Genomic DNA, 21,048 nt, shown 5'->3' on the forward strand with positions numbered 1-21,048 from the left:
GCTGCTGTGAGAATTGGGCATCGGTGTCCTTCTGAAGACTGGACTTAATTCATTTTGCCGTCAAAATAAGGAAGCTGAAGCACCCGAGGACGTGCACACCTGGCCTGAAGTCCACAGCCGGGACTGGCTCTGGCCAGGCAGCTCGCCTGTGGGGTCCAAGGCCCTGCTTCCCACACTGGTGCTTTTCCTGAGTTTACAGCAAGAAGTAACCAGAAAACGCTATTCTTGGTGTTTCCGTCAAGCAAATACAGAAGGTATGTTCAGGAAATTCTTCCAGTAAGAAGGGAGGTAGAGAAGAAACTGGAATATCTAAAGGGACTATTGCAGAATAGGTGGGTACAAGTAAAAGCGGACTGGGACCATCCAGAGAGGCACCTCACGGCTGCGGCAGCACTCGACTGCGCATGCACCCGCCGCGTTTGCGTCCGTCCTTCCTCGGGTCACACAACTGTTGTGCCACCTCCAGCAGTGTTTCACACACGGGGTCACAGCTGCCGATGAGCTGATCCACTGAGGACGCTGGGCAGACTCGCAAGACCACCCTCCCGGGGAGCTCACTCAGGGACTCAGCCCACCTGTCACCCTAACCCTTATCACCCAGAAGGTAAAACAGACGCCTGCTCCTCTGTACTCGGTCAGACACAGTAAAAAAAAAAAAAAAAGCTCAACAACTAGAAATCTCAAGGACTGTGAGAGAAGAGAGGAGATGACACAGGGCCAAGGGCCGCCCTGGGGCTGAAGGAGGCCAGGCGGGCTGGGGATGGGGGGACGGGGACCGCCAGAGGAAGGCCCCACAATTCTGGGAGCCACCCTGGACTCCTGCTCCAGGCGGGCGAGGGCCCAGGAGCCCCTCTGAAGCAGCCGAGCCCCTCGCTCTCCCTGACAAGCTCTGCTGGCAGGGGAAACCAGTTAACCACCGCCTGACCCCAGAGGAGGGAAATGGCCAGCACTGACCCACCCCGGCCATCCGTGCTGTCTAGGGAGGAGGGAGAAAGAGAAACTCCTGTCAAGTTCAGGGGCGGAGGAGCCCACAGGCTCGCTCACCTGCAAAGACCTATTCACAGGCCTGCAAACACATCTCCTCCTGATGTCTCACCACATCACCCAGACTTTTGGACGCAGTTCCTTCTATCCGGGACAGCAAGCCTGGCTATCCAGAAAAAGTGACAAGGCACAGCAAAAAGAGCACACACACACGCGCCAGGACCAGACATGGCAGGGACACAGCAGTTATCCTCAGGCTCCTTCTGGGGGCTTCCCTCGTGATCCAGTGGCCAAGACCCTCTGCTTCCAAAGCAAGGGGCAAGGGTTTGATCCCCAGTCAGGAAACTAAGACCCACCTGCCTCATGGCACAGTCAAAACTTAAAAAAAAAAAAAAAAAAAAAAGGTAAAACATCTGTTTTAAAAAAATGAAACTAGGCACATAGGCATACCTTTAAAAAAACTTTACTCAAAATGGATCACAGGGAATTCCCTGGTGGTCCAGTGGTTAGGACTCTGCACTTTCACGGCTGAGTGCCTGGGTTCGATCCTGGCGTCAGAACTAAGATCCCACAAGCCATGTGGTGTGCGCGGGAGCAGGAGCGGATCACAGATCTAAATGTAAAATGCAAAACTCTTAGAAGATGCCACAGGAGAAAAGCTAAAAGCTCGTGGGCCTGGTGATGACTTTTTAGATAGAAGGTACAATCAATGAGAGAAGTGAATGAAAGGCTAGGCTATTGAAGAGGTAATTCTGAGAGAATGAGGAGAAAAGGCACAGACTAGGAGAAAATACTTGCAAAAGACACACCCAATAAGGGGCTGTTACCCCAGATAACACAAAGAACTCTTAAAATTCAACATTAATAAAATAAACAACCAAAAATGAGCCTGGGACTTCCCTAGTGGTCCAGTGTTTAAGACTCCGCTTCCAGTGCAGGGGATGTGGGTTCAATCCCTGGTCAGAGAACAAAGGTCCCACATGCCACTTGGCAAGTACTCAGTGCTAACAAGGAAAGGAGGAAACTCAAATGCATATTACTAAGTGAAAAAAGCCAATCTGAAAAGGCTACATACTTTATGTCTCCCAACTATATGATCTTCTAGAAAAAAAGCAAAATTATGGAGACAATTAAAAGGTCAGTGGTTGCCAGAGTTTGGAGAGAGGGAGGGACAAACAGGGGAGGCCCAGAGGATTTCTAGAGCAATGAAACCAGTACTGGTCGGACACATGTCACTATAAATTCATCCCAACCTATAATGCACAGCCAGCATCACCAGGAGGTCTGGACCGTAATGTAAACTGTGGACTCTGGGGAATGCTGGTGTGCCTCTCGACAAGTGTAATGGAGGCTCCATCTGGCCGGGGCTGCCAACGGGGGGCTCGCATGTGTGGAGGCAGGGAGTTAATGTGAAATCTCTGCACCTTCTGGTAAACATTTCCATAAACCTAAAACTGTTCTGCTGCTGCTGCTAAGTTGCTTCAGTCGTATCCGACTCTGTTCTAAAAACCTCTCAATTCAGTACAACGGAAAATCATCTCAAACACAGTACTATGGGGGAAAAAAACACTTGAAGACACAATATTCACGAAACAAGACCTAGGACAAGCAAAGGAGAAGGCAATGGCACCCCACTCCAGTACTCTTGCCTGGAAAATCCCATGGACGGAGGAGCCTGGTAGGCTGCAGTGCATGGGGTCACAAGAGTCAGACATGACTGAGCGACTTCACTTTCCCTTTTCACTTTCATGCATTGGAGAAGGAAATGGCAACCCACTCCAGTGTTCTTGCCTGGAGAACCCCAGGGACGGTGGAGCCTGGTAGGCTGCCGTCTATGGGGTGGCACAGAGTCGGACACGACTGAAGCGACTTAGCAGCAGCAGAAGCAGGACAAGGAAAACTCCCTGCAGACCTCCAAAGACATTTATCCCAGCCATTTCTTTCTATAATTCAGACAACAAAGAATCACTTTTCTTTCTGCAAATCTCTAAGGCCAACAGCTGCCTTACAACTCACTACACAGGGAGACCCCACCAACTGCAGCTCACCACACAGGGCCACCCCACCGACTACAGCTCATCACACAGGGCCACCCCACTCACCCCAAGTCACTGCCTCCCTCACCGCCTCTCCTGCAGGTTTGAGAAGCCAGCTCCACTTCAGGAGCTCACGTTCACGCGGCTGAAGACAGACACAGCCGGGGAAGTCATATGATAGACCTTACGTAACAGACATGCACCACCACGTGGCCAGTGTTGTTAAGACCTGTCAATGCGTGTTTCACACAAAGTGCCTGGAAGGAGATGCGTGCTGACACTTTCTGTCAGAGGATGCATTTTCACCAATTAGCCAGAAAAGCACGCTCTTGGTTTTAAATACAAAAACACAGGGTGCTCAAATGTAACACTGTGAAATACAGACTGGGCACTCACATTTAGAAAGGAAAACACTTTAAATATTAACAAACTAGTTACTCATACATACTGCTCTATTTTAAGTGTACAGATTTTAGTTGAATAAAATACTTTATAACAAATTATAATTACCACCAAAGTTTGAGGCACTCCATCATACAGAAACAGAACATTGAGAAGGGAATAAACAATGCCCCCTCTACGCTCCTCCTCCTCCATCACAGAGCACCATCCAGGCTAGGAAGGTCCCTGGGGAAGCCACCCACGGGCAGCAGCAATGGCAACAGGAGGGCACTGGGAACCCGAGGCTGGAGCAGGCCATCCTGCCTTTGTCCACGACAGTCACAGGGAGGGCAGGGACGCGGGGAGGGCTCTCCTGGAGGCAGTGGCAGGAGAGGCGGCTGCCACTGTGACAGTCCTGCCCCCAAGGAGATAGCAGCGACTGTGTCTGCCGTGAACACCACGCCCGCAGAGCCCCCGCTCCCACAAGGGGAGCCCGTACAAGGAGGGAGGGAAGGCGAGGCTCTGAAGACACGTGCTGACAGTATCTGATCCAACATCACCCACGCCCACCCAAGGAGCTCTATCCATAGCGCCTGAACACTCACATCTTTACAAAGGAGGGAGAGGGAGCCATGGAAAAAGGGGGCACCATCTCTGCAGACTCTCTCAAGGTGTCTCCCCTCTTCCCTCCTGGTGTCTGCTTTGGGGCTGGGCATCTACACTGGGGATGTTCCTACCGCACCCACCCAGGGACAGGAAAGCTCCTGGTAAAGAGAGGAGGGTCTTGTCACAAAAGTCTCTTTGAACCCAAGACCACTGTCAGCATGACCTGACCGACCTGACCCACCATCTACTTTGACGGTCCAAGTTCCAGTAAGCTCAAATCCAGTGTTACCGTCAAACTCCGAGAAGCATTTTACTAACTTCATTCCCTTATCAGCCTGTTAGACACTCTGAATGCTAAAAGGTTATCTGATGATATGAAGGAATTATTTTTAATTTTTTTGTGATGCAATAATGGTATTATAACATAAAATTTTTAAAGAACCTTTATCTTTAGAGATACACAGTGAAATCTTTGCAGAGAAAATTACAGGATGTCTGGATTTTGCTTCAAAATAATATTAAGACGGGAGGTGACTAGGCGATGACTGAAGTGTGACTGGCAACGAGTTAATGGCTGTCAGGACTAAGTGGTGGGGCTCAGTACATGCACTTCTGTTTTCATATATACTCAGCATTCTGCAAAAGAAAACTCTTTTTATAAAAGTAAGCAGTGTAAGGGACGTCCCTGGCAGTCCAGTGGTTAAGAATCCACCTTGCACTGCAGGGTATGTGGGTTTGAACCCTGGTTGGGGAACTAGGATCCCACATGCCACGGAGCAAGTAAGCCAGTGCATGGCAACTAGAGTCTGTGTGCCTGCATGAGTGACCACACACAACTGAAAAAAGACCCGGCAACTCAGATCTGACTCGGTCAGAGACCGAGGGAGTGACCGGAGACTGACAAGAAGAACAGAGACCTTCCCCAGAGAGAATGCCAGGTGGCTGTGAAGAACGTCATGGGAAGCAAGGCACAGATAACTCGAATCCCACACAAACTGTTCCAGAGCACAGGGAAAAAAGGAGACGTTCTTCCCAACTGCAAATTCTTTTATGAAGCCTTAAAACTGAAACACAACAAGGAAAGTTACAGACAGACCTCACTCATGGAGACTCATACAACTAAATGGTGACATGATAAAGGCACTCACATTATCAGGAAAAGGACAAGGCTGGATTAACATCAATGCTGTTAATACTGAGCTGGAGGTCTTGATTAGCACAGCACCTTGTTTTTAAAAAAGACAGACTCAAAGGAAAAAAAAAAACCTGACATTATTCACACATGCTGTGATTTTCTATGTAGAAAACCCAAAGGAACCCAGAGATAGTCAGAATCTATAAGATAGCTGAGCACATGTGCTGGACAGAAAATCAATATGGAAAAATCAATTTGACAAAGGAGCTGTAGTTATGTAAGATGCTAACATGTGGGAAACGGGGGGAAGGGGATGTGGGATTGCTTTACCTTTGTAACTTGTAAATTTACAATTATTCCCAAATAATCTTATTTTAATAAATAATTTTTAAAAATAGTAAGCCTGACAATAGTTAAGTGTTACGGAAGACATAGAACAACAAAAATTCTCACATTAAAAAAATTCTCACAAGCTGCTGACAGAGCGCAAGTTGGGAAATACTGTGGGAACAGTCGGGCATCGTCTTGCAACTCAGAGCATGGCTACACTCCTGGAGCTAAAAACTCCTCCCCAGGCGAAAGGCCGGAGGCACTCCTGCACACGCGCCTGACAAGTGTTCCAAACAGCAATGCGTCCAACAGCAAAAAGGAATAAACTACCGATAAACTGTGACATATTTAAAAAACCAAACGCCCACCAACTCGGGACTCAGATCACGCATTCGCAAAGGGAATCCATCGAGGGTGAAAACCGGTGTGGAGATGGGAGAATCAACAGCCGTGACAAAGTCCTTAGCCTTGGCACAGACAGACTTGGATCTGCACCTTGAAAATTTCTCATGGGGAGGAGGGAGATAGTAAGGATAAAAATGTCTAAAAAGGATCCTCAGGAGGGTGATAATGAAGAAAAAGTTGAGAAGCAATGACCTAGGTGAATCTCAAGAATATAACAGTGAATGAAAAAAGCAAGTTACAGAGGAATACATATGACACTATTTACATAAAGTCCAAACAAAATAATACAATCCCTGGGGATACATGCGTATTGAAGCTACAATTCGGAACAGGGGCTGCCCCTGTATGTGCAAATCCAGAGGCAACGAGGAGACCCCGAGTGCTGGCTGTGCTCCTCCCTTCCACTGGGACGGTAAATACCCAGGTGCTCATTTACTATTCCTCACCCCTTTGTTATTTCTGTGCTCTGTGCTAGTATGAAATGTTTCATAAACACTTAAAAATACCACATATGCACCAGAAGTATTGCAAAATCTCAGCAGATTAAATTACACTACATGACTAGCCTTTCCATTGATCACCATTCAATCACAATATGAATACTGAATGATAGTACTAATGAATTTAACCTAGGCTGTTAAAAACAACCATGAAAGACTTAATTTTTTTTTCTTAAAGAAAACATTTAGAACAACCACAACAGCAACTGGCAGGCACGTACCCAGCCGCCCTGCTGGATGATGTACTCGGCCGCGTGGTCCTCCAGGAAGGTCACGCCGAACTGCAGCAGTGCGCCCAGCGGCTCCTGGCCGCGTTTCGTCAGCTCCAGAAGCATTTGTCTCAGCAAAATCAGAGGCACCAAAATCTTCAACACAAAGGTGAGGGAGTAAAACACAAACTGAAATTCTTACAGGTCATTCTACATGTTCAACTACTAGAAAACACATTTTGGTGCATCACTATGGAATTCCCTTTTTATTATAATAAACAGTGACCTCAACTTGAATTTTGGAGAAAACCGCATGTACGTTTTATACCACAGGGTGGTAGAAATGTTATTATATGAAAACAACCAGGCCTCCGTGTGTGCGCACACGCATGTGCATGTGTAATTACATATGTACAGGAAATTCACTGAGGCACTGTAACAGCTAAAGACTGGAAATGACCCAACAGGCACTGTCAAATTTTGGTCATCCAAAAAATATCAAGCTGTTAAAATGAATTAGATTGTGCACTGCCCAGCTGCCAAGATTTATTTTCAGTGAAAAAAGATAAAACAGGGTACGTGCAATGGTGGTACCATTTGTGTGAACACTGTAGAACCCTACGGTATTTCTGGAAAATACCTAAGAAACTGCCGACAGTGGCAGCCTAGAAGACAGCAGTGGTGACATGGTGGGAACGCACTTTCACGCGTGCATCTTTTGTACTTGGTGCACGTTGTCCTTGTCCTTTTATTACCTAATTGAACACAACACTTTCAAAGTCATGAACCACCTTACACAAGTCATCAAAACCCACAGTTGTTAGTATCACTCCTAATAACCTTATGGCTCAATATTAAAAAGTTATTAAAATTTATGACAGAGACTAACTAGAGTCCCTTTCCTTCCCCCAAACCCCCTGCATACTGAAGAGAACTAAGTACTTTCAGTTAACCATCTGCCTGAAACCCTTCTGACTACAACATCAAAAAGGACCGCCAAAGGAAATGAAGCCAGTTTCCTGTCACTGACCTGCCAAGGTCATAGCTGAGGGATTACAATATATTTCCGCACAAGAGGACAAACAGAAAAGACGATGAGTTTATATCCTCACTAATATTCTTTGGTTTTTTTTTTTTTTTTTTTTTTTTTAAGTAAAAGCGGCTCCAAGGGAATCTCTATTAAAAAGTCTGAAAGAAAAATGTGGCAAGCACACATCTTTCCTTTGTGGTATTCTAAAAGAACTCTAGCCCCAAGCACAGTCAAAATTGCTTCCCAGCACCAGCAGAGGGGCACAGGGTTGCAGACAGGACTCTGCGAGGCTTTCTGCACAAGCAGACGCCTGCAGCACTTCTGAAAAGAGGAACACAGCTGCTCATCCAGCTCCATGCTCAGTCTCACTTGGAGCAGGGAGGGGAGCTGTTACCCAGCCCAGCAGACACATCACACCAACCCCTAGGGCCTGGGGCCCTGCATGCCTCAAAACATTCTCATTTCCCACAGTGATGGACTACATGCAATGTCTTAAATTTATTTACATTTAAGCTCTACTTCCTCTCAGAAATGAGCGGCAAATGTTTCAGACTTGCCATATAGAGTAATACTCTAATTGTTCAAAATTCACCTCTTTCACGTATCAAGCGTAGCTGCCCTAGTTTTATGATACAATAATCTAGAGATAATCCTGTAATCCTCTCACTGTCTTAACTTTAGTCCTTAACTGTATTCCCTCTGATTCACTATTACTTTTTACACTGAAATCTAACCTTCTAGTCCATTCTTCATATAGCAACTGCTCCACCGCTTTCATCATTTAAGTTACTCTTTCCTGAATCTTCTTCACTGCAATTACATACTCCTTGAAATGCAGTGAGTGCAGAGGCTTCCTTTTATAAGACTAGCATCTTCTACTTGGTTGATGACACTCTCACAGTTTGTAACTTAGATCGTCTTTGTACAGTCATACCCACTGCCCTCTAACTGCTGTGGTCACAAAGCTTCATGGGTATTTCTACAACTGTTTCCATCAATTCCATATTTCACTACTCACAAGAGTTCTATATCATCTGTACACCTAATGGACAGCAAGGAGATCAAACCAGTCAATTCTAAGGGAAATCAACCCTGAAAACTCATTGGAAGGACTGACGCTGAAGTTGAAGCCCCAATACTTTGGCCACGTGATGCAAAGAGCTGACTTACTGGAAAAGACCCTGATGCTGGGAAAGATTGAGGGCAAGAGAAGAGGGCAGAAAGGATGAGATGGTTGGATGGTATCACTTAACTCAATGGACATGAACTTGAGTGAACTCCGGGAGATGGTTAGGCACAGGGAGGCCTGGCAAATACTATTCATGAGCTTTGTTTGGATCTCAGTTCTCAAATGAGCTTAGGAAAATATCTTCATGAAACTGGGAAGATATGAATACTAAACAGGCTGATGACATTAAAATTACTGCTAATAATTGAGGTGTTGGAAATACACACTAATGTATCTATAGGGTGTGCGTCAAAGTAATCCAGGGGAGAGTGGGGAACAGACGAACAAGACCAGACATAGGCTGACACCTGCTGAGGCTGGGGGATGGGCGCAAGCCTGTCACACTGTGTGCTCCACTCTGTGTACACCTGACGTTTCAGTGAAAGATTTTAAAAGATGAGTGACGTAACATGCCACTAAAAATCAACCAAGGCAGATGAACTCTTCCTTGCTATTGCACTTCCACAGTCTACTTGTTACCGTGTGAGCACCAGGCACTAAACACTCGAGCTTTTCTCTTGATGGTCATTTTCTTCTTTTCCTATAAGCAGGTAAGTTCATAGAAAACAACCAATCGCCATAAGGGATAATAAAAAAGAATTAAAGAAAACCTATAATTCTGAGATAACTACTATGGATTATTTAATATTCTGGCACACATTCCGATTATTTTTCTCAGTATATACATTCTATACAGCCTACATTTACACATATACTTTTGAAAAAAATCATTCTATTAATATGGGTTTGCGACCAGCTTTTTTCCTCCAGTTACTTTCATTTAAAGAGCATTTTACCAAGATGCTTTTACAATCTTTACTCAGATAAACTGACATTCAGCTTGGAAACTGGGCATGCTTTGCAGATACTTTTTCATTTGCGCCTTATTTACCTACCAGACAACCACTTCATATAGTGATGTTATATCAAAATTTTGCAAATACTTGTGCAAAATATAAAATACAAAATATGGGCTAAATGCTTAAATTAGCCAATCTGATTTTGACTGGGGTGGAAGGAGGCATTTTAGCTGCTTATCATGACAAGCTGGGTTCTTTTCTGCCCTAAGGGACTCAGGGAGCAGTGCTGGACTCTGCAGAGCAGGTCCTATTGCAGTGGGCTTCACTTCCATGAAGGCTCAAGCCTCATGGAGTCTGGCCTGTGGTTCAGGTGAGGGACTGAAATGAAGCAGGGAATGGGGTGGTGGGAAAAAAGGATGGGTGAAGAGGAAATGTGAAGACTGGCGTTACTTTCATTTTTTGGATAACCACAGGATGGGGAAAGGGAGACACACAAGAGCTGACTGTAACAATCTTAGACAAGGGCAACATGAGAAAAATGTAAGATAGGGGACAAGCCTAGTGATATTAGGGATCTCATCTGCTGTTGGATATACAAAGAAATACACCGTAACCAAGCTCACTTTCATTTATAAAATCTATTTCAAGTGTTCATAAGAGAGGTTTGCTTTATTCCATAAAGTAAGTGAAACATATTCTAACAACTCTTTCACAGTAGTAACATAATAAAACTCTGTGACAGTGACTGTTGGGGAACAAGGCTCCATGTGTCAGATCTAACACAACAGCCACTGTTTGCGGAGTGCTCACTGTGGTGCCAGACAATGCCCGGAAGCAAGCACTGGCCACACACGGTGTCGTTCAGCTCTATTAACACTTCTGAGGTTAGTGGTATGGTCTCCATGTCACAAATGTGAACATCAAGACCTCACCTGCTTAACTAACCTGCCCTAAGATGTGCACCTAGTCAGTGGCAAAGCTGATACGGAAACAAGTCCGATTACAGGCCCATGATGCTAATGATTATGCTCTAATGCCTTCAAAGCCTGTATTAAGGTGAGTAAAAATAATATACATCAATTAGATATATGAAGTCACACAGTCTGGTTTACAGCAGTGTAATTCTCAGTAGAGGGGCTACTTATAAAAATAACTGCATTGCACTTTCTCATCCCAAGCACCACATCCCCAAGGGCCAGACCTCCTCCTGGTGAACAGGATGAGCCTGGACCACCTCTCCCGAGACTCTGCCTCAGCAAGGTGACCAGTGGACCACATGGCCTGAAACAGTAGGTGAGCAGCAAGGGACAGCAGAAAGACAGGCAACACTGAAGTGGGAATCAGACCTCAGCTCCAGTGCCGGTTCCAACGTGTACTGGTCCAGGGGTCGTAAGCAAGAACTCTCTTTTTTAAAACTGATTCTTCACCTAACCCAACAAGACAAAAGCTGATAAAGTCCCTTCTGTGCCCTCTGAGGGGACAGCTGCAACACTTAGACGAGGCATGGCATGAGACACCTTGGAAACATCAGCACAGCCAGGGCTCCTCCTGTAAGAACCCCAGAAGCAGTCCCAAACGAAGCCTGTGCGTTTCTCCCAAAACATACTCACCTGTGCACAAACAACTGTCTGGAGAGAAATGAAGAGATAATGGGGATTCAGGACAGATGGAAGGAAGATGGCGCACGGCAGCACCCTTGGATCTGGGCCAGCCTTCATGAGACACACTCACGTAACACAGCTGGGTTCATGGAACAACGAGCTCTCACACGATGCTAACAATCCCCTCCTGGACTTTATCATTAACACACTAAAATCTTGTAACAGAAAAGATAACTTGGTTGATACCTTATTCCAGCCGCTGGCATGAACTGTGGTCTCCAGTGTACATTCCCGATATGCCTGATATGTCACTGGCCTGTAGAGATTTTTTTTAAAAATCTGTGTCACAAAGAAGGAAAATTCTAAATTTCCAGATGAATAAATATACAGTCACTACTCTGCTGTAGAACTTGCACTAAAGTAACACAGATGATTCAACAGATAATTTTCTATGAGACTGGCTCTTACCATTTGCTACACATTTTTCTTCAAGCATTCTCTACAGGTGAGATTTATGCTATCAGCTTGGGAAAGCAGTTCACAACATAAGAAAAATAACAGTTTTTTTGTAATTGAATTTTATCCAGCAAGATTTCTATATTGCAGATAAATATATACAGTTGGGTTATTAATAGAATCAAGTTAACAGCAAACAATAAAAAAGATCTCGTTAATATAAAAAAACAATTTAAGCTTCTAAAGGCAAAGAATGTTAAGTATTTAAAACTTACAGAGATACTGTCACTGGAAGACTGTTCAAACTGGAGGCAAATAAACACGCTACTGTAAATCTGGAGTCACTGACACCAGCTCCAGGGCAAGGCTCTCCTGCCCATTCCAGTCACACAGACACTCGTCTACTGACGGGTCGTGAGTGCTGTGTTCTAAGCCTGGGTTTCTGTGCAAATTAACAACCACAACAGATACTTGGCAGCAAGGTGAAGGCACCAAGTGCTTACATAACAGATTTAATAAAAATTTACCTCCACCCACCTTTGGTGGGCAAAGAATTAACACACATGTTAAAAAAAAGGAGAGGAATCTTGCTTTTAAAGGATTGTAAAATTTACTCCAAAGGCATTTTCTGCTTTGAACAACCTGATCACTTCAGTCTTTTGAACAGTTATAACAGGTACACTTCCTGGTAGCTTACTGTTTTGTTTTACATTTTAATACCTCTGTGCTTTATATATCCTAGTACACACTAGGAAACTGAAGCTCAGAAAAACTAAGAGACTATCCCAAATCCACAGAGATGGCAAAGAGCAACACAGAACAGGAATTCACACCCAGTGAGCTATGGCTCCAAAGGCCACAAGGTTCCTGGTTTGAATCAGGGTTTTGACATGGTCATGATGGCAGTGATGGCCCTGGTAGCTGGCCAGCATCCGGACTGCGATGGGGGAGGAACACACCAGACGGCAGAGACTAGCTAAGAAAAAAGACACTATGACAGCTCACCAAGGATTTCTGTAATGGATACATGTTAAGACTAGAATATTTTAACACACTGAGTTAAATACAATATATTTTTAAATCTACATTTAATTATTTTACACGGCTGCTAGAAAATGTCAAGTTACATACGTGTGACTTCATTTCCCTGCTGGAGAGCGCATAGGTCTGGACGTTACAGAGAGCAGCTCTGACACACGTGTGGCCCTTTTCTGTAAGTCTGTGTGACAGCGTACCACCGGGACACTGAAGTACCAAGACCATGGGTGGCCCTTCTAGTGGGATACTATGTGCAACCTTCCTGCTGTCACATTTCCACTGAAGTACCTAGAGAACAGCTGGAAGACTTGGGCTGACACCAGGGGGCGATGACCCTGGACTCCAGCAAACAGGGTGCCATCTGCCTGCCCACGTGCTCCCCGCAGCTCTACTTGGTCATCCAGTCCTTTCCCTTCCTTTCCTGAACTGAACTGTCTGCTGCTGCTGGGTGGCACAGGGGTCCTGACGGGAGTTTATCAAGCTAAATGACGTTAGCATCCACCAGAATGAAACATGATTTGAAGCGTTATATGTACACACATATACGCACATTAAAGATTCAGCAGATTAAAACGTTCAAAGGAAAATTTAACCAAAGAAAAACAAGCAGCCTGAAAAACCGGCCTGATCTAATGAGCGACCTGAACTCTGCAAAGGAGAAAACTGAGGGGAAAAACTTATTTACATTTAAATATCTTTCTTTTTTTTGCCATGCTGTGAGACTTGCAGGATCTTAGGGATTGAAGCTGTACCCTTGGTAGTGAAACTGCAAAGTCTAACCACTGGACAACCAGGCCAATTTGGAAAAAAAAACCTTCAAACTGCTGGTACTTGGCTATGTGAAGAGTTCACAATTAATTTTCTACTTCAACAAAACTGGAGGAATAAGTGGTATTTTCTACCTTAAAAGATACTGCCACCAACCTGTATAATACTTATAGTTCATCATCAGTTATTCTCAAGGTATTAGTAACTTTTTAGAGTTGTTAAGCTACTGGGGAAAACAAAACAAATATTCATCCAAGACTATATTTTTGAAAAATATAGTTTACTTTGCAGTGAAAAGGTACCATCTTTTCCTGTAGATCATGAAAAGGACTCCGAAAACATATAATCCTGCCCTTCACATAATTGTACATATATAAAACTATACTGTTTCTCAAAGAAGTAATAATATCCCAGTAAAGTTAAAATTGATACAGAAACTAAGACAGAGGGAAATGACTGATACAAATAGTCTGCATCAAGGTTGGGAGCAATTTTTTGCCTCACGCTTCTCAGTTACTTTACTCCCAGTCCTAACGGCTTTTATAAGTTCTCCATGTTTATTCTGGCCAAAAAGCAGGTTTCTTCAAACCTAAGATGAAATCTCAACATATAAACTAAATGAAAGTATGGCTCCTCTAGCTTCAGAAGCTTGGAAACTGCCTAACTGCCCCTGCCCCTCACAAACACTCCATAAGCCACTGCTGGGCTGCACCTCCAAATTTCCTGTGGAAGTTATAATTCCCACACCCAGGATCTTGTCTCCACATTTATTTTTAAAACTTTCTATGTATAAAGTTAAGAAAATCTAGATATGATTTTCATTCCACTGTTTCCTATTTATAGCTTGGATTTTTACATTTGCTCATGTCACCAGAATATGAAGAAACAAACTGAATTCTCCTTAAACCTAAACTGCTTCATTCTAGCAAATGGCAACATACACACTTTGCTTTGTCAAGGTATGGAGTCACCTACTGCAACAGTGGCTTGGCACCTGAATACTGGCCCTTTTAGTAAAGGAACCGTCTTCACCTTGTGTTAGCAGCGGTCAATCTTTATTAAAACAGACATTTTTTTTCTAATTCATACCAATTTCTTAATGACTCTAAGCAAAGAATTAAGGGAAAGGAATTTTTAAGATTTTCAATAAATGACTTGGCTTTATGCTAATAGACTTTCACGATGAGCTTCTTCTGGCTGACAGCTGGAAAAGAAGTTCCCACCACAGGCGTGTGGCAGAAGCACCACAGACAGGTGTGCAACCCAAAGCTGAGCCACATCTGGGTGCCCCAAGCTGACACAACGCCAACCCCAGGGTACAGTGTGTGAGACCCAGCCATTCCAGTCACGCTGGCCATGAAGGTGGTGGTGACAAGTGGTTAGGGCCAGTGAAACAGGCTGTGGTTACAACCAGGGAAAGCATCTGTTGAAACCAGACAGTCCAACAAATAAATACAGTCAAATTCATGCTGGAATAGTTACATCACTGCTCAAAATGAAAAAGGAGAGAATTAGGGAAAGGAAAAAATAAAAGCAAGTGAGAAAAGCGACACCGTTCACCTAAACGAGGCCTTCAGAGCGAGGAGCAGTGGGGACTTGCCCAAGGGGCACTCACCGGCTGAGCAGCGTCTGCAAGGCCCCAAGCAGAGGCGCCCGCAGATCCTGTGCCGCCTTCTCCCCGAGGTGGGCCAGGCAGTCCTCCACGGAGCTGTCCGGGTTCGCGGGGCTGAACACGGGCGAGGTGTGGCGGTCGAAGCCTGTGCTGGCGAAGGCTGAAGAAGCAAAAGGCGCACCCTTGTGAACGAGCAGGTGAGAAGTTGTGCTGTAAACCCTGGGGGTTAGGGTGCGGACTACTGGGGAACACAGCATAGTGTAAGCCACTGAAGACGTCAGACCATCGTTACCGGGCATTAATCTTTCTTTCAAGAGGCCCTAGATTTAAAGATTTTCTTAAAGAAAGATTTTTATGGAAAATCTCAGTTTCAAGAGAAGAAAAAGGCTAACCTGGCATGTCAAAATGCACAGACCAGCTTTGTGAATGACTGCAGACCTGTTCCAACCAAGATGGTGAAGGAGAGCCTCTCCCAGCCCATCATCCAAGGAGGTCTGACCATTTGTTTTCGCCTCTAGAAACATGGCTCTCCTTAAACCAGATTCTCATCAGTTTCTCCACCTCAGAGGACCTTGTGACCTTCATTCCCTTTCAGAGCAAACTTTTAAACCCACAGTCATGCACACGGACACGTTTTACAGGTACGCACACTGCCCACCCACGCAGCCAGCCCCTCCTCCATTCCTCACTCCCTGTTACACAGACACAGCCCTGCTCTGACTGCAGTACTAATCCATGCTGGTCCAGGGAGCGAACAGGACGTATAACCCCTGGGAGTGGGGACGAGCGGTGTGCTGTCCCGGGAATCTGCCCTGCATCCTGTTTGTAGCATCAATCAGTTAAATGTTTGGAAAGGAAAATAAAAGCAGATTTAACATTAGGTTTCTGGATTTCTATAAATTTATATTTATATTCTTTCCTTACTAACAGGGAGCTGATTTATAGACATGATTTCTATTTTTTCTTGTTAAAAATTACTGGCAGGGAATTCCTTGGTCCACTGCTGCTAAGTTGCTTCAGTCGTATCTGACTCTGTACGACCCCATAGACGGCAGCCCACCAGGCTCCTCTGTCCCTGTGCTTCTCCAGGCAAGAATACTGGAGTGGGTTGCCAATTCCTTCTCCAATGCATGCATGCATGCTAAGTTGCTTCAGTCGTGTCAGACTCTGTGCGACCCCACAGACAGCAGCTCACCAGGCTCCTCTGTCCACAGGATTCTCCAGCAATACTGGAGTGGGTTGCCAGTTCCTTCTCCTCCTTGGTCCACTAGTTTGGACCAATACTTTCACTGCCAGCGGCAGCGGCCTAGATTTAGATTTGATCCCTAGTTGGAGAACTATGATCCTACAAGCAGTACGGGGAAGCAAATCAAATCAATCAAATCCCATCAATACGATCCATTCATAATCCAGTCTAATCGATCTGAATTAATCCCATCAATAAATCAAGTAAATCCAGGCAATGCTACTGCACAATTAGTGTAACACAGTATGCTGCCAATGTAACTTTCATATGCACTGAGAAGCCAAAAAGTTCACGTGACTTTTTATTAAAACATCTGCTCTACTGCAGTGGCCTGAAAGCAAACCCACAGTGTCTCTGAGGTATGGCTGTTTCCAATTCCAACCTACTCTAGCCCTCCTATCTCACCTGAAGAAGGAAGGGAAGTCGCTCAGTCATGTATGACTCTTTGCGACCCCGTGGACTGTAGCCCACCAGGCTCCTCTGTCCCTGGGATTCTCCAGGCAAGAATACTGGAGTGGGTTGCCATTTCCTTCTCCAGGGGATCTTCCCAACCCAGGGATCGAACCCAAGTCTCCTGCATTGCAGGCTAACGCTTTAACCTCTGAGCCACCAGGAGGCTTCCCGATCTCACCTGAGGGGGAGGGGAAAAAACTCAGAAACTGGCGCAAAGTTCACAGCCCAGAGGCATAAGCTCTCTGAAGACTGAGACCTAACCACAGGGTCCCAGAGAGCTTCCCCCTCCCCACAGTCCACCACCACTTCACCAAACACTGATTTACAACAGTCCCTGTTATCCAGTCAAATCAAATCAATCCGACCCCATTCCACCAAATCAATCAAAATAAATCAAATAAGGAAATAAAATCTTATCAAATCAAATAAAACACGTGTGTATATGTGGATGACCCTTGAAAATGCTGTGCTAAGTGACAGAAGCCAGCCACAAGCCATTGCTCAGGGCATGACTCCACTTACATGCAGACCCTCCCAGGAAGATGCATGGAGACAGGAAGCAGATTAGCTGGGGGTGAGGACGGCTGGGGAGCGGGAGCAGATGGGAAATCACTGTGAACTGTTATACAGTGTTTCTTCTGGGGATGTGAACAATGCTCTAACTTTAGACTGTGATGATGGCTGTACAATTCTGTGAATATACCAACCACTGAACTGTGTACCTTTAAATGGATAAATTTTTCGTATATATCTCAATAAAGCTGCAAAAATTATTTATGGAAAGCAAAGCAAGATATAACCCAGGGCTGCTCTGGTGGTACAGTGGTTATTAAGAATCTGCCTGCAATGCAGGAGACATGGGTTCAATCCCTGGTCTGGGAAAATTCTGCAGCCACAGAGCAACTGGGCCCCTGCTCCACAACTGTGAGCCTGCATGCCGTGGAGCTTGTGCTCTGTAATAAGAGAACGCACCACAGTGAAGAGCACGCCCTCTCACCATAACTAGAGACAGCCTGTGTGCAGCCACGAAGACCCAGCAGAGCCAAAAGTAAAATAAAAATAATTTTTTAAAAAAGAAATAACCCAAATGCTCCCCTCCATAAATAAGGGAAAGACTGAGTAAATCTTCGTTTGATATATGGATTTTTTAAGTTTACGATTTAATGTTAAGCACAAAGTCTGTAGCCATAAAATCACAGGCACACTGCTGCGACCACCATCTACAATATATGCATGAGAAGGAAGGCAGCACATTGATAGCTATCTCTTTAATGTTATCAATATAAAGATAACAAATCACACTGAACGGAAAGTACCTTAACATGACTGATTAGTCCAATACTTAATACCAGAAAAGGGTCCATCTCATCTGCTGGGTATATTTCGGAAACTTATTAATATAAACAGATCCCCCAGGAAGGGAAAAGGTATCTTCTAGTTTCACCACTATAATCCTAGACCCATGAAGTTATGTAATGTTGTGAACACGTGACTATGAAAAAACAAATGAAGCCACACCAAACAGAGCCACTAATTAGGAAATAAGAATAAAGAGACCTTCAGAAATTTCTTTGTCCAGGGATTTGAGCTCTTCTTCAATTTCAGTTTTAACTTTTAATAAAACTTCTTGATCCAGAGATTGTGAAACTGTATCTTGCTGAACCCCTGAAAGCAACAAGAAAGGTTACTATCGAAAGACAGAAAACATTAGAACATGGATAGGATGTTTAAGCAATAAGTCAGAAAGTACAAAATCAAAAGTCATTATCGTGCTCAAGGGCTAGGAGAGTCTTAAAAATGAGGAGGCTGAGGCCAGGCAGGCTGCACCACTAGCCCACCCTGGAGGAGCCGAGACTGGAGTTCAGGCCTCGGGCTGTTGAGGCCTGACAGAGGCCGTGACTAAAATAGGCTGGAGCAAGCATCCCGGAAACAGCTGAGACACTGCCCAGGCGGGATCAAAATTTATTACCCCGACGGGAGGACTCAGACTGTCAGCATGCTCCCAGTAGCCTGGTCTGTGCCAATCGGGACGAGGATAGATATCTCCTAAGAAAGCCCGCGCACGCGAAAATCTAGCCAATTAGTAGATGCAAAGAAACCCTTGTAACCAATCCAACCTTGCCAATTCCCTGTCTTTGTCCTAAACTTATAAATACTACTGTAATATAGGGCTCGGGGCTCTGGCTTAATCCACTGTGTTGGATGCAGCCAGGGCCCTGGCTCGAGCTAGCAGTAAATTCCCTTTTTTGCGTTTGCATTGCCGCGGATGTCTTGTTCCCTCAGTTCTGGGGATCGGGACCTTGGGCATAACAAGGCCAGCATGGAAAGAACCACCAATTCAATTCAGCCTGTGTCCTCGGCTTCTGGTTGGGCTGCTAGGAAGAAGTCTGCTCAGAAACATTGCTGACATAACAGAGAAGAAAACCTGAAAGGCTGTCATGTTCCCTTACCTTCATATCTTCATGCAAACTGCATTCCAAGAGAAGGCCTATGATCAACAAAGCATGTGTATCTTCCAACTTAGGGAAACCACGAGCATAACCAGGTGGGAGGCAAAAGCTACCCTCCTGCAGTAGAAGGAAAAGAAGGGCTTGCTCTGTAGCATGGAAAGGAGAACAAAAAGGACAGCTAACCAAAATAAAACTCAGATCCTCAAAAGGGTTTTTGTCGTGGAAAATATAAAATTCCTTAGGTATTTCTACCAGAAATGCAACAAAAAGGATCCCCTCATGGTCATGGTTAATATTTATCTGGTTAAATGACATTTGATTTAACATTTCTGCCTATGTAAATATCTTAGTTGAAACTACATAAATAAAAATTTTAAAACATTACCTACAACAATATGCTACTAAGCAACCAATGGACCACTGAAGAAATCAAAATGGAAATCAAAAATACCTGGAGACAAATGGAAACACAACCACCCCAAATCCATGGATTAAAGATTTATAAGACCTGAAACCATAAAATTCTAGAAGAAAACAGGCAGTATGCACTTTGACATGGATCTTAGCATTATTTTTTTGGCTATGTCTCCTCAGGCAAGGGAACAAAAGCAAAAATGAACAAACGGGGCTACATCAAACTAAAAAGCCTTCACATGGTTAAGAAAACCATGTGCAAAGCATAAAGGCAGCCTAATAAATAGAAGATATTTGCGAACAATAATATCTGGCATGTATAAAGAACACATACAGCTGGACATTAAAAAAACCCGAAACAGAAAAGCCTCAATTTAAATTGGGCAGAGGACCTCAATAGGTGTTTACAAAGAAGACACAAAGATGCCACCAGGCACACATTAGTGTTCAACATCACTAATTACCCGGAAAATGCAAACCAGAGCCACATTGAGATTATCATCTCACACACCTGTCAAAATGGCTATTACTAAAGAGGCAGTAAATAACAAATACTGGCAAGGTGGTAGACTGTCGATGAAAACGGAGATGATACATGCGGCTGTAACTGATACAGTCAATATGGAAACCAATACAGAGGCTCCTCAAAAAGCTAAAACCAGACCACCACAGTATCCAACAATCCCACTTCTAGATATTATGCTGAAGAAAATCATTCAAAAAGATATATGTGTGTGTATGTATATATATGGGGCTTCCCTCATGGCTCAGCTGGTAAAGAATTGGCCTGCAATGTGGGAGACCTGGGTTTGATCCCTGGGTTGGGAAGATCCCCTGGAGAAGGGAAAGGCTACCCACTCCAGTATTCTGGCCTGGAGAATTCCATGGACTATATAGTCCATGGGGTCGCAGGGTCAGACACGACTGAGCAACTTTCATACACACACACCCCCAAAGAGAAAGAAATGGAAAAAGGCAAAATGATTGCCTGAGGAGATACAAATAGCTGAGAAAAGAAGAGAAGCAAAATGCAAAGGAGAAAAGGAAAGATATACCCATTTGAATGCAGAGTTCCAAAGAACAGCAAGGAGAGATAAGAAAGCCTTCCTCAGGGATCAATGCAAAGAAATAGACGAAAACAATACAATGGGAAAGACTAGAGATCTCTTCAAGAAAATTAGAGATATCAAGAGAACATTTCATGCAAAGATGGGCACAATAAAGGACAGAAATGGTATGGACCTAACAGAAGCAAAATATATTAAGAGGTGGTGGCAAGAATACACAGAAGAACTATACAAAATAGATTTTCATGACCCAGATAACCACGATAGTGAGATCACTCACCTAGAGCCTGACATCCTGG

At 44.4% G+C, this 21,048-nt stretch overlaps 1 protein-coding gene across 12 annotated transcripts in view; it reads right to left on the bottom strand.

The window, feature by feature from the left end:
* Positions 1-21,048, bottom strand: part of BCL2L13 (BCL2 like 13) — a 48,280-nt gene that overhangs the window by 4,269 nt on the left and 22,963 nt on the right. For 2 of the 12 annotated variants that reach the window (XR_005719748.1, XM_040233637.1), the window contains exons 3-6: positions 18,376-18,483; positions 15,123-15,279; positions 11,492-11,584; positions 6,599-6,742 (exon numbers count right to left, since the gene is read on the bottom strand). Coding sequence is in view for 10 of the 12 variants with exons in the window: in XM_040233637.1 (XP_040089571.1) it covers positions 6,599-6,712 (114 nt within the window). In the remaining 2 variants the exon portion in view is untranslated. Of the gene's footprint in view, positions 1-6,598; positions 6,743-11,491; positions 11,585-12,534; positions 15,094-15,122; positions 16,771-16,996; positions 18,484-21,048 lie in introns of those variants that run through there. The other 10 variants (XM_040233631.1, XM_040233634.1, XR_005719749.1 and 7 more) reach the window with 8 other exon arrangements.

This window comes from Oryx dammah, unplaced genomic scaffold (assembly GCF_014754425.2).
Source record: "Oryx dammah isolate SB20612 unplaced genomic scaffold, SCBI_Odam_1.1 HiC_scaffold_29, whole genome shotgun sequence".
Taxonomy (NCBI): domain Eukaryota; kingdom Metazoa; phylum Chordata; class Mammalia; order Artiodactyla; family Bovidae; genus Oryx; species Oryx dammah.